This window comes from Myotis lucifugus, unplaced genomic scaffold (assembly GCF_000147115.1).
Source record: "Myotis lucifugus unplaced genomic scaffold, Myoluc2.0 scaffold_871, whole genome shotgun sequence".
Taxonomy (NCBI): Eukaryota; Metazoa; Chordata; class Mammalia; order Chiroptera; family Vespertilionidae; genus Myotis; species Myotis lucifugus.
Genome location: NW_005871919.1, coordinates 96,742 through 110,553, shown reverse-complemented (window position 1 = coordinate 110,553; position 13,812 = coordinate 96,742). Strand labels below are relative to the sequence as shown.

The window sequence follows — 13,812 nt, the reverse complement described above, 5'->3', positions numbered from 1 at the left end:
GAGTCATTAAACTTTAATGAGCTTCATTTTCTTCTGTTTCAAAAAACAGCTTTAACCATCTACCCAAGAATGGTTTTCAGAATTTGACATCATGATTGTAAAGTACCTAGCACAGTGCCTGGCAAATGACAGGTGCTGAGTAAGTGGTAAGAATTGTTTTTATGTTGCACATACTGAGTGTTTCTGCTACTAAAAGTGGGATCTAATGAGTATAATTTGATTCTATTATTTTGGTTTTTTAAAAATATATTTTATTGATTTTTTACAGAGAGGAAGGGAGAGAGATAGAAGGGAGAGGGATAGAGAGTTAGAAACATCGATCAGCTCCTCCTGGATCAGCTGCCTCCTGCACACTCCCCACTGGGGATGTGCCCGCAACCCAGGTACATGCCCCTTGATCAGAATCGAACCCAGGACCATTGAGTCCGCAGGCCGACGCTCTACCCACTGAGCCAAACCGGTCAGGGCCATTGAATGATTCTTGTTTGTGCCCTGACCAGGGGTTCGAGCCCACAGCCTTGGCATATAGGGATGTCACTCTAACCAACTGAGCTACCCGGTCAGGGCAAGACACTGCTCTTACCGTTCTCCTCAGTGGCTGTAGCTCTTGATGGCAGTATAATAATGATATTTATAAAGTGTTTAGCATGGATTATGTGTTAGCTGCTAACTTAGTTAATCATGGCAGCAAGCCCATGATATTGGTACTATTATTAACCCCATTTTACGGATGAGGAAACTGAGGCACAGAGAGCTTAAGCCACTTGCCCAAGGTCACAGAACTAGTAACTATGAGAACGTGTAGAAGAATGTCCATGCAGCACTGTTTGTAATAGCCCCGAACTGGAAGCCCCGCTGTCCATCAGCAGTCGACTGGATGAGCACCCAACGAGGAGGGAGCTGACTTGGCCAAGGGTGGGGGTTAGGGTTCCAAGCAGAGGTGACAGTGTGTGGAGGCTTCCAGGCTGGAGGAGGCAGGCGATCTTTAAGACAGTAAAGGAAGGAGCACAAGGGGTGTGTGCATGTCAGTGTGAGGAGCGGAGCCCAGGTAGGGGCCCTGGATGAGATGGGAGAGTGGGCAGGGTCATCCTGTGGGACATGCAGGATCTGGGCAGGGGTGGTGGCTCAGGGTGGATTTGCCTTCCAGAAGGATGGCTTCAGTTTGGTGAGCAGGGAGACCGGGGGAGGTGGCCGCTGCAGTCCAGGGGGAACAAGGACTTTTGGACTAGGATGGAAAAGGTGTGCAAGATGATAGTTTCCAGTGCTAGGTAGGAGATGCCCTAGAGCTTGGTGGTCCATGCAGGTGAAAAGTGACCACAGGCTCCTGGCATATGCAGACCAGAGGCCACCTGCACCTGCGGGGTCAGGTGTTGTTACTAAGCAAGGACTTGCTGCCCGATGTGCACAGAAGCCAATGCTATGACATTGGCTTTTGATAAAAGAAAAGGCTTTATTGCAGTCAACCGGCAATGAGACAGGCTCAAATCTGTCTCCCCAGTTGTGGGTTTGGGTGAAATTTAAGGGGTTAGGGAAGGACGGGCTGGGCTGCGGAAGTGCTGCAGGGCAGGTTTCAATGGAAGGCTTCAGCGCTGGGTCCTGGATAGTGGACCAGTGACCGAGTTCCAGTCAAGTCCCAGGTCTTTGGTTCCGTGGCGGCCGAGGGGGGGGCGGGGGGGGGACGGGGCGGGGTGGGCAGGGCACACTTTGGTTCTGGGTATTACTGAAAGTCAAAATTCTCTCCTTTGAGCGTACTTGAGCATGACATGCAGTTTTGTTCTGCAGTCCCTGGAAAACAAGTCGGTATCTTGTTAGAACTAGGGTAAGGCCAGTGTGAGCTGGTTCTGTGGTTGCTGTGGGACAGGACTGTTTGAGGTACTACAGAGGGTGACCCACGTACACAGTCCAACCCTGCACAGGCACTTAGTGGAATATTAGTAGCTGACTTCGCCCCATCTGAAGGGGGTTTGGACTCAACGATAGCATCACAATATAGTCCAACGCTGCAAAGTACCATCTACTCCTGTGCAGCTTCAGGACGATTATCTGCTCTACGGAAAAGCCAAAAAAACTGTCTGTTGACTCTGCAGTCAGGGTAGCCTTGGTTTAGAATTGTAATGCCTGAGAAACTTGTCTACCTGGAGCCTTTCCAGAAGTGATCTCGCTCGCTCTCCTCCCCTCTGCCATTAATTTTCCTGACAGGCTAGGAGAATGTTTGAAGGTGAGATGGCCAGTTTAACTGCCATCCTGAAAACAGACACAGTGAAAGTGCCCAAACCCATCAAGGTCCTGGATGCCCCGGGAGGCAGCAGTATGCTCGTGATGGAGCATCTGGACATGCGGTATCTGAGCAGGTACGTCTTGGCACCTTCCCCTCTGGTTGGCTTTGGTTTTCTTCTGAGTGGTTCCTCCATACCCGAAGCTTGCGCTTGGGGTATAACTTTGTGGCTGTGATACAAGGGACCCACCACCCACACATAATGAGCGCCCTGCAAGCCAAAGGCAACAGGAAGGGGCTCTCCGGGTGAGATGCTCACAGAGGACTTGGCTGCGAGAGACCGTCCACTAATGAGGGCCCATCGTCTCCCTCTGGCTTCACCAAAACAGACATTTATCCTCAAAATGTGTGACTTCCTTTGTGTGGCCTGAGCCCTTTCAGGTGGATGTAATATTCTCTTTTGTGTCACGCGTTCAGTTGCTGCCTTTTGGTTTCACAGTCATGCTGCCAAGCTTGGAGCCCAGCTAGCAGATCTGCACCTAGAGAATAAAAGGCGTGGAGAGACGCTGCAGAAGGAGGCCAGCAGAGTGGGTATGACATCTTGTGGGCCAAGGGGACCCCACCTGGAGGAGGACACTGGGCTCTGATGGGTGTCTAGGTGGGGTTATGCCACAGCCACATGAGTGAGGGTCAGACCTGCGCTGATGCCAAAGGAAAGGAATGTCCACCCCACGATGCATGTGGTGAGCACGGTGAACGCAGTTTGTCTGCACAAATGGCAGCTGTGAGCCACTCTGTCTGGGCGTCCTCTGGGCACCGCCTGGTGTCTCTCCTAGAAAGCAGTGGGTGGCCTGCCTGTGAAGTGTGACGGAACAGGCTCTGGTTCTGGGTCCTGAGGGTCGGTGGAGACCAGGCCCTGATTGTCTCTGGATGGGACTCAGGAGGAGAAGGCACGCTGACCTCAGGTCTCCAGCTACGCTGAGCTCCAAGGTGAGGGCCGAGGGAGCAAGGCAACTAGTCGTCAGTCCTGTTTTTGTTTTGCTTCCAAGGGAGAGGAGGTGGGCAGGAGGAACGGCCCTTCGTAGACCAGTTTGGGTTTGACGTGGTGACGTGCTGTGGATATCTCCCCCAGGTGAGTGACGCCTGCATTTTCCTGTCTCCCAAGTGGGAAAGCTGTTCAGAAACAGCTGGGGAAGCACACCTCTCCCTTTTTGGTGACGTTTAGTAAGTCTGTGCTCCCTTTCTTTCTGTGCTAATTTTTAAGAGGTTGACATGAGCTTTACCTCTCATGGGCTGTGTAAGCTCAGAGAAACAGAGAAGGCCAGCAAGTTAGGATGCTGGATTTCAAGGTGGGTAAAAATTAGAAAACTTTTAAATGTTTTATTTTAAATAGTAAGCTCTCAAAGGTAGCTTAATGAAAAGGGATGGTAACTTTCAGTTTTATGATTTTACGGTTGGCTCCCCTGGGAATTCTCCTTGACGCCTCACAAACGGAGAGTGGTTAGGGTGGTGGATGTGCTCTCAGCAAAAGGCAGGTGGCTCCTTGGAAGGGATCTGCTGTAGAAAACTTTCAGGGATTTTGTGGTGGGCACGGGGGTGCAGTAGACACTATTCTGATTCTGAAATGTTTTGGAGGTTGTCCAGGAACTTGCATGGGGTGGCAGGTGGCTGACAGCTGCGCCTCCTGTTCCATGCTGCTCTGGGGTGTCTCAGCTGGCTCTGCTCCTCTCTCTCCCACCTGTACCTTGCTGGCTGGTTGTGTGCACATGTGTCAGGGTGCACATGTGTGAGAGTATGTGTATGAGTGTGAGTGAGTGCACTTTGTGAGCGTGATACTCTGTCATTTAGCGTCACATACTGCCCCTGGGCTGCCTGCTCTTGTGTACGTCTGTCTTGCTCCCCCCCGCCCCACCCCCATGGTCAGCACCTGTGGCCTGGATGTCCTCTCTCAGCGGTCTTTTTGAACAGGGTTCCACGTGACTTCCCATGTTACCACTCTTGAGAGGGCAGTGCCAGCTGCTTGGGAGGGGCCGAAGAGGGGTCCTCTATGGCCAGGTGGATGGACAGAAGTGAGCCACAGGGTCAGAGAAGGCCAGCCAGCTCTGGCCTCTGTGCTCCTGTGTGAGTATAGATCGAAAGAAAACATCCCAAGGCAGGAAGAGATTAACCAAAGAACATGTATGCATGTACGAATAGCCCACGGACACAGACAATAGTGCGGTGAAGGCCTGGGGAGGGGGCGGAACGGAGTGGAGGGTGTCAATGGGGGAAAAAGGGACATTTGTAATACTTTCAACAATAAAGATAAGTTTAAAAAAAGAAAGAAAACATCCCAGAGCTCATCAGAGGGGACCCTGTTGCTCTGCATGGGAATGGCCCCTTGCTTCCCACTGCTCCTGGGATAGGCTCTAAGCTCCCACCTGTCCACAAGGCCCCGGGGGTCCCATCAGCTCCCACCCCCCACCCTCTACCCCCATCCCTGCAGCGGGGTCTCAAGCAATCAGTCTTTCCCACTTTGGGGTACCTCCTTCAGCCCTGGCATGTGCCTCTGAGCTCGGCTTTCTCCTTTGCTGTCGCTTGTGCAGGTGAATGACTGGCAGAAGGACTGGGTCACATTCTATGCCCAGCAGCGCATCCAGCCCCAGATGGACATGCTGGCGAAGGGGTCTGGGGACAGAGATGCCCTCGAGCTCTGGTCTGCTCTGCAGGTGAGAGAGCCCCGCTGCGCCCTGTGCCCACCATGCCCTGCAGCCCCACCAGGGAGAGGTGGCAAGTCAGGTACAGCACTGAGATGTGTGGGTGGGCCCGGCCAATCAGATGGCGGTAGGTGTCTCTGCACCCTGCCTGAGCCATGCACGGCCACACACAGCCACACGTGGGAAAGCGTGCACCCCTCCCACATGCGTCGCTCGTTTCACTGAGGCTGCCTTTCCTCCTCGCAGTTGAAGATCCCTGATCTGTTCCTTGATCTGGACATCGTCCCAGCCCTGCTCCACGGAGACCTCTGGGGAGGAAACGTAGCAGAGGATTCCTCTGGGCCCATCATCTTTGACCCCGCCTCCTTCTATGGCCACTCGGAATATGAGCTGGCAATAGCCGGCATGTTTGGGGGCTTTAGTAGCACCTTCTACTCTGCCTACCACAACAAGATCCCCAAGGCCCCCGGATTTGAGAAGCGCCTGAAGTTGTATCAGCTCTTCCACTATTTGAACCACTGGAATCATTTCGGATCAGGGTATAGAGGGTCCTCCCTCAACATCATGAGGAACCTCATCTAGTGAGCTTGCTCCGCTCCGGGGGGAGGCCTGTGCGAGGAGCCTGCCGGAGCCTTAGGTTCAGATGTACCAGATCCTAACCCTCTGGTTCCCCCACAGTCCTCTTCTTCAGGGGTTCTGTCCCATTTCACACACCTGGAGAGGCTTCAGACCAACTTTCCAAGCCTTGGAAAGTATGTAATGTCTCAGAAGAGAGGTGTTGTCATCCTAAAGCTGTACATTTCGTTAGACTTCGTAGTTGGATAAACCATACTAGTAATGTGAACAGAGGGACCTCGCAGTGTGGGGCCATGTCAAACCAAACAACTGCCCCAAAGGTAGAGAAGGGAAGTGGCCGGTGCGCCATGCACTGCTGCCGCGGGCACCTTCCACCATCCCCTCCCGTCTCGCCTCCAGGATGACGCTACTCGATGGCTGAGTGTGGTCTAGGCACGAAGCCGTCTCACTAGGGACATCTTACAGTGACCATTCCCCAGACTGAGCACATTCCCTTTGCTTCCTGCTCCGCAGGCTGAGCAGGTCTGGAGATGATTTGGGGAATGGCCAAACTGCCAGCTTCCGGGGTGTCCTCAGTAGATTCAGGAGCCACTGAATCGACTTCACCCCCCTTTGCCTGCCGCTCTCTCAGCTTGCCGAGTGTCCTTCCTTTGCTTCAGGTTTGCTCGCACTAAGCCAGTGTTTCCCCCCTTCTCTTGCAGGGGTGAGGAACGGTCATGAATGGCATTGATGTTAACATGCTTTTGTGCAAACTTTTCAGTGGTTTCTATGATGCAAGGCACCATTTCCCTCATTTAAACCATAATTCAGTGTTTTTCCTAGATATTTGCCAAGAAGCCTTTGTAATGTGTTACTCTAATAAATTGTTTCTTAAAGAGCAAATTTTTTCTTTGACTTTGTTAAATAAGAGAAGAGCTTCAGACTAAGGGCAGGTGTAGCCTGAGGACTTTCTAATATTTGACTCAGATGCAATTTAACTGCTGTTCCTAGTCATCCTGCGAGATTTGTGAACATCGAAGGGATGGTGAGAGCAACTGTCGATTGCATTTTAAGGAAGAAGCCCATTTGTGGCCACCGACTAGGTCTGGGATGGGGCTGGGAGCTCCAGTGTTAGGACACCGGTGGTCTCCCGGAGGCTGGTGGGGAGGATAGATTCATTTTTCCTCCTCTGCTTTGTGCTTCTATGCACAGGGGCCCCTCTGTGTAATTCGGGAGCAGAACGACGCTTTCAGAGTTCTGGTTTCTGTGGGGAGGGAGAGAGGACTGTGACTTTAAGAGCTTGTGGTTGTCGAATGGTCAAAACTAGTAATTCCTAGACTGCTATGTGCTGAGATTTTAGCTTATTTTTCCTGGTCCTGGGGAAACTGTCTCCGAGGGAAAGGGTGCGGAGCCAGCTTCTGACGATGGCACGTGTGCTGCTGTACTGTTTTTCTAAAAATTTTTATCATTTATTTTTTAAATCTTCACCTGAGGATATTTTTCATTGATTTTTAAAGAGAGTGGAAGAGAGAAGGAAAGACAGAAACACATCGATTGGAGCCCATGGTAGAGGAAGGGACGCCTTCTGGCTCCCGGTGCTGGGGGAGTGGGGTCACTCACAGGCCCCTCTGAGGTAGGGGAGGCAGCCTCCCCTGGTTCCTGGTCACCCGAGAAAGTGACAGACCGCTGGGCTCTCAGACCAGGAGGATGGCCCAGACCCCCTCCCGAGAGAATCCTCTTGGGTGCTGTGCCCCCAGCAGCCCCCTGGGCCCTGGACCTCACGCCTAGGACCACTGCGTTGCCAGCCATGAGAGCTGGGCCCTAGCTCTCCCCAGCTGTTCACAGGGAGACACCCACAGCCGCACCTGGGAGGGAGGCCGCAGGTGAGAGTGCAGCCCAGGAGAGGGAGGGCGAGAGGCAGAGGCAGGTGGCGCTTAACTGAGCTGATGTTTCTCTCTCTCCCTCTCCCTTCCTCTCTGAAATCAATAAAAATATATATTTTTTAAAAATTTGTCATAATAACTTAGTGTAATGCCTATGTTGCACTGTGGTATAAGGTATGGACAGTCAAACGGTGAATAAAGAAAATAAAGTCCAGCTGGTGTGGCTCAGTGGTTTAGTGTTGACCTATGAACCAGGAGGTCACAGTTCAATTCTCAGTCAAGGCACACGCCCGTGTTTCATGCTCGATCCTTAGTGTGGGGTGTTCAGGAGGCAGCTAATTGATGATTCTCTCTCATCATTGATGTTTCTATCTCTCCCTCTCCCTTCCTCTCTGAAATCAATAAAAATATTTTAAAAAATAGTTAAATAAAGTTCCTCCCCATCGCTGTGGTCTCTGTAATCAGGAGTCCCACGTGGGTGGGGTCAGCAGCCTTGCCTGGTATCAGAAGCTCCAGAGCTGCCTCTATCTATTGCTGATGGGCACCAGGTGCCCTGATGAGCAAAGGCAAGGCCAGCTGTGGGGCCACTGGGCAGTGCCGGGGCCTGGCAGGACGTGGTTGAGATCCCCAGTCTTGTCTGGTCAGTGGGAGACCTAGCCAGGCCACTGACTGGGCCACTCCAGGGCTGTGTCTGGTACCCTGCTGAGTGGGAGGGGTTCCAGTCCTGGGAGGGCTCCTGGGACCTCTGTGCAGGGAGGTCAGGCCCTACCTCTAGGGCCCTGCGAGTGCCCCCAGTGGGTGAACCCCAACCTGGACTGTCCAGACACACTAACTCTGCAGATGCATGGGGAGAGCGCCGCCCAGCTCTGTCCCCCCTTGGGATACGTCCTCTCTCTACCCTCCCCCCTCCCTTTTTCCCTTCCCCCCTTTCTCCCTCTCCTTCCCTCCCCCCCTCCCTCCTCCCTCCTCACCCCTCCCGGGAGGCGGAGCCTGGGAGGCGGGAGCTCTGGCGTTCAGAGCCCGCTGCCCCCGCGGACCAGTCGCCTTCCCGTGCACAGCGGCCTGGGCAGTGGCGAGCCCGCGTCCCTGGCTGGGCAGTCGGCACCATCCTGGGTCCCTCTTTGCGTCCCCCTGGCTCCCCCTGGTGCCCGTGTTCCGAGTGTCCCCGCCCCCATGGAGCAGCTGCTGCGCTCGGAGCTGCGCACCGCGACCCTGCGCGCCCTGGGGCGCTCTGGCGGGGGCTGCATCAGCGAGGGGCACTCCTACGACACTGACGCGGGGCCTGTGTTTGTCAAGGTCAACCGCAGGGCTCAGGTGCGGGGACTGGAGAGGGGGAGAGGGTGGTAAAGGCGGGGGACGGAGAGAGCGTGGAAAGGGGAGAGGGGGCGGATAAAGGGGATGGGGCGCGCGGAAGGGGACGCGGGGCAAGGGGCGCGGGCACGAGTGGCCTTTCGTGCGTCAGGCCTGGCGCCACTGCCCCCGTGTCAGCCTGTGGCCTTGAACCGGACACCTGCAGGCCACAGGGCTCCAGCATGTTCTGCGGGATCCCCTGCAGGATTTTACCCGCTGCCGGATTAATTCTGGTCCTTTGACCCCCGTGCGTGAGTTTTCTGTTGTTTGGTTTAATGTCTCCACCCACCAAGCATGGGGGAGGCGAGGCTCGGAGACCTGGGCTGCTCCTGCCACTCTCCTGCCCCAGCTCTGAGCTCAGGTTTCCCCAAGGTCCCGTCCTCTTTACCAGGTGTGAAGAGGCAGGAAGGTAGCCAGGACTCCCAGGCACCGCAAGGGCCAGACTCCAGGCCCCTCTACTCACAGACCCTGCTTGTGTTTGGATCTGGTTTTCATCTCCTGCTTACCCTATATCTGTTAAACACACACGGATAATACAACACTTGACAAGCGGAGAGTTAGCCCGGCCAGTGTGGCTCAGTGGTTGAGCGTCGACCTATGAACCAGAAGGTCACGGTCCAATTCTCCGTCAGGGCACATGACTGGTTTTTGGACTCCATCCCCAGTGGGGCGTGCAGGAGGCAGTTGATCAATGATTCTCTCTCATCATTGATGTTTCTTTCTCTCTCCCTCTCCCTTCCTCTTTGAAATCAATTTCAAAACAAAAACCAAGTGGAGAGAGTTAGCCACATGCATGTACCCAGCAGTGGTGGGGTGCTGCCAGAGAGACCCCTTCGGACACCCTGCAGCACTGTCCATGGCTGGGTGGACAAGGGGTGGGGTCTGACCCAGCACCCCTGCTCTGTGGGCACCCAGAACTGCTGAGGAGTCTGATTTCAGAACCCAAATGCCTCAGAATGATAAGCCCCACCCACAGGAACCCCATTTTCAGTAACTAGCGGTCCTGGGTGCTTATGACCCCGTGTGGTGGCGTCTGTGGAAGGTTGTGAGCCACAGCCTGGCTGCTGAGGCCCCTGCTGGAGTGGGAGCTCATGGTGGTGTTCTGGACACAGGCCCGGCAGATGTTTGAGGGGGAGGTGGCAAGCCTGGAGGCCCTCCGGAGCACGGGCACGGTGCGGGCCCCTCGGCCCATCAAGGTATCGACCTGCCCGGGGGTGGGGCAGCCTTCGTGATGGAGCATCTGAAGATGAGGAGCTTGAACAGGTAAGAGAGAGAGAGAGAGAGAGAGAGAGAGAGAGAGAGAGTGTGTGTGTGTGTGTGTGTGAGAGAGAGAGAGAGAGAGAGAGAGAGTGTGTGTGTGTGTGTGTGTGTGTGAGAGAGAGCAGCCTCTTGCTGAGCTGACCACATAACTTGGTGGAGTTACCAGGGGCAGGGTTCCCACCTGTCATTCTTTTTCTTCTGGTATTTTATTGATTTCAGAGAGGAAGGGAGAGGGAGAGAGAGAGAGAAACATCAATGATGAGCCTGGTGGTCTGGCTCAGTGGTTGAGCGTCAACCTATGAACCATGGTTTGATTCCCGGTCCGATTCCTGGTCAGGGCACAGGCCTGGGTTGTGGGCTCAATCTCCAGTAGGGGGCGTGCAGGAGGCAGCCAAGCAAAGATTCTCTGTCATCATTGATGTTTCTCCCTCTCCCTCTATCTCTGAAATCAATAAAAAAATATATTTAAAAAACCCCACCAAAACGGGGAGATGGTTTTTTTGTCCATTTGTTTGTTTTTATAGCAAAAGTGGAAATTTACTGAAGAACAAGCACAGACTCCCACATGGGGAGGGGGAAAGAGTCCCCTGGGAGATGGTTTTTAACTTAACGTTACCTTTTGAACATTTGTCTTGTAATTTTCAGTACTTTCTGAAGCTTCTGTGGGTGCCTACCTGCTTCCCCACTCTTGGTGATTTTACACTGTTTTCTGGAAAGGGTCGCTGCCTGCCATTTGTTTTCACTTGTCATGGCATGGAGAGTAGTTTTTAGGTATTAAAATATTCCTAAAACAGAGCGTGCTGGCAGATTGTTGCTATTTCTTACTTTAATGGCTGCATTTCTTCTCTCCGCAGTCAGGCTTGGAGACTTGGAGAACAGGTGGCAGATTTGCACCTTTACAACCAGAAGCTCGGGGACAAGTTGAGGGAGGAGGCGAACACAGTGGGTGCGTTCAGATTGCCTTCGTGCGCCCTTGACCCACCAGGCCAGGGTGACATTTACGTAACAGGTTGGATTGCACGCCTGTAGAGGATCTCCCTCTACACTCAGTGTGAAAATGAGATTGTTAAGTAGGAATTTGATGGCGTTGATAAGCAAGTAGAATTGGCTCCTGACCTCTTTTATACCCAGCCCTGCTGTCTGGTGTGCTGAGGCTGTGTCCTGGCTGACTCACGTGCTACCTAATTGCTAGTGGGAGTGGTCCATTCTCCTATCACCCACCTTCCAGCAGTGCAGCCAGGCCTGTCCTGACTCTCTGTGGGGTCTGGCATTTAGAGGAAAGACCACATCTCTTCCTGTTGATAGGCCGGAGGGCCGAGGATGCTGAGCCCCAGCATGTGACCAAGTTCGGCTTCCACACGGTGACGTGCTGTGGCTTCATCCCGCAGGTGAGTGCCAGGGTTAGGATGCAAGTGCTTGCTTAGCTGTGGGCTGTTCCCTACACCCTCATGTTGGGCACCTCTTCCCTTGTATGTGACAGTGTGCCAGTCCCAGCGCACCAGGGAGATTGACCACCTGATCCCTAAAAGCAAAGGGTGAGCTGTGATACCTGGGGTGAGGGCATTGAGCTCGGTGGTGGGAAGCCGTGGGGCAGGTGGAAGAGCACACTAAGCAGAGGGAACAGCAGGTGTGAAGGCCATATTTCAGGAGGGCACAGGCTGAATGGAGCCAGCACAGTCATAGTGGTCCCGACAGGCGTGGCTGAGTGTGGCTTGTCCTGCTTCAGATGTTGAGTTTAAGAGCTTTGGGGTCTCCAAAGACTTGGTTGACCTCATACAGTGGCTTTTCAAGAACCCTAAGGTCTGAAGTAGATGAGGAGGGATGGTCTGTGAGGGGCACAGGTAGCCCTTGAATGCTCCTTCAAACTACAGGATCAACAAGCCAACTTAGGTCAGCTGCAGCCCGGCCAGGAAAGGGGGATGGGAGGACAACCTGGCCCACCTCCTTGTGCGAGGACAAGAAGGCCCTGGGACTTATTTCACTTAGCATGATACTCTCCAGGTCCCTCCATGCTGTCTCAAAGGATAAGAGATCCTTTTTCCTGCTGCACAGTATTCCATGGTGCAAATGCACTACAGCTTTTTTAAATCCACTCATCTATTGATGGGCACTTGGCCTGTTTCCAGATTGCTGTGTTCTTTTATTTACTTACTAGAGGCCCAGTGCATGAAATTCGTGCATGGGTAGGGTCCCTAGCAGCTGCTGGCTGCCGGCCAGGGCACTCCCTTCCCCCGGCCACCTGCCACCACCGCCAGCCCTGGCCCTGGTCAAACTCCTGGTCAGGGGGACCATTTGCATATTAGGCTTTTGTTATATAGGATTTATTTGTTTTAATTTCTTAATTTTATTTATTTTACTTTAAGAAAGTAATATAATATCATAAATAATACATATGAAATTATGAACATGTTGCATTCAATTTTATTATTATTATTACTAGAGGCCCGGTGCACAAATTCGTGCATGGGTGGGGTCCCTCTGGGTGGCCTGTAGGGGTCGGGCCGAAACCCGCAGTCCAATGCTGCCTGCAGCTCCTACCTGCTGCTCCCACTCATCCTGGCCCCACTGTGCCTGCCGCAGGCTCGTGCCCAGCGCTCACCAGCCATGAGGAGTGGCCTGCAGGATCGTGCTGAAACCAGCTTTCCAACATCCCCTGAGGGGTCCCAGTTGCCAGAGGGCACAGGCCAGGCTGAGGGACCCCACTGGTGTACGATTGGGGTGGGGAGGGACTGCAGGAGGGCTCCAAGGGTGTGTCCAGCCCATCTTGCTCAGTCCCGATCGGCCAGACCCCAGCAGTAAGCTAACCTACTGGTCAGAGCATCTGCCCCTTGGTGGTCAGTGCATGTCACAGCGACTGGTTGACTGGTCGACTGTCTGCCCCCTGATGGTCAGTGCACGTCATAGGGAGCAGTTTAACAGCCTTAGCATATCATTAGCATATTACGCTTTGATTGGTTGTTTAGTTGTTCTGCCATTCAGTCTATTTGGATATTACCCTTTTATTATATAGGATTATTTGGTGGCAAATAGCTCTTTGCATCTCTTTTTTTAAAAAGTATTTCTTTATTGTTGAAAGTATTACCTCTAACCCCCTCTTTCCCCCATGACCCTCTCTGTGTCCCTGGGTCATGCATATATGCATACAAGGTCCTTGGTTGATTACCTCCCACCCACCCTCTGAGGCCGTGTTCTTTTAGTGGCTGATCTAAGGTTTAGGCAAATCACGTGTATAACTGCCCTGTGACCACCACCTGCAGCATCCGCCTCCTTTCCTTTGCTGCCCAGGTGAATGAGTGGCAGGACGACTGGTCGACCTTCTTCACCCGGCACCGGCTCCAAGCGCAGCTGGACCTCATTGAGAAGGACTATGCTGATCGAGAGGCACGAGAGCTCTGGTCGCAGCTACAGGTGGGCACAGCAGGTATTCTCTGCGGGAGGGGCTGTCCCCCCGTGAGCCACCACATTTATGTGGGTCCCTCTGGAGTTGGGGCCACTGAGCCCTGGAGAGGAGCCGGTCAAGTCCAGGACACTTGGCGCCTCTTGGCCTGATGGGGAAACGGGGAAGGGGTGGGACCGGAGGACATACTCTGGGCCCCTGAGTGTACCTCTCCACCCCTGAGGTCACTGGGCTCTTAAACCTCAGACTTTGCTCATGTGAAACACAGGTACTGGGATCGTAAAGGTGGCATTTACTATTACTTTCTTGCCCACTTTTTAAAAATATATATTTTATTGATTTTTCACAGAGAAGAAGAGAGAGGGATAGAGAGTTAGAAACATCGATCAGCTGCCTCCTGCACACCCCCCACTGGGGATGTGCCCGCAACCAAGGTACATGCCCTTGACCAGAATC

The 13,812-nt window shown here is 53.3% G+C and overlaps 2 protein-coding genes across 3 annotated transcripts in view; both read left to right on the top strand.

Annotated features, from left to right (window-relative positions):
• FN3KRP (fructosamine 3 kinase related protein) overlaps positions 1-6,369 on the top strand; it is a 7,246-nt gene extending 877 nt beyond the window's left edge. For both annotated transcript variants that reach the window (XM_023747420.1, XM_006106628.3), the window contains exons 2-6: positions 2,200-2,351; positions 2,715-2,806; positions 3,265-3,347; positions 4,801-4,923; positions 5,158-6,369. In XM_023747420.1, coding sequence (XP_023603188.1) covers positions 2,209-2,351; positions 2,715-2,806; positions 3,265-3,347; positions 4,801-4,923; positions 5,158-5,493 — 777 coding nt within the window. In that variant the 5' untranslated portion in view covers positions 2,200-2,208 and the 3' untranslated portion in view covers positions 5,494-6,369. The remainder of the gene's footprint in view (positions 1-2,199; positions 2,352-2,714; positions 2,807-3,264; positions 3,348-4,800; positions 4,924-5,157) is intronic.
• A 2,035-nt stretch (positions 6,370-8,404) lies between these two features.
• Positions 8,405-13,812, top strand: part of FN3K (fructosamine 3 kinase) — a 7,181-nt gene continuing 1,773 nt past the window's right edge. The window contains 6 exon segments of the mRNA XM_006106627.3: positions 8,405-8,663; positions 9,812-9,893; positions 9,896-9,962; positions 10,814-10,905; positions 11,265-11,347; positions 13,245-13,367. Of these exon segments, the coding sequence (XP_006106689.1) occupies positions 8,523-8,663; positions 9,812-9,893; positions 9,896-9,962; positions 10,814-10,905; positions 11,265-11,347; positions 13,245-13,367 (588 nt within the window). The 5' untranslated portion in view covers positions 8,405-8,522.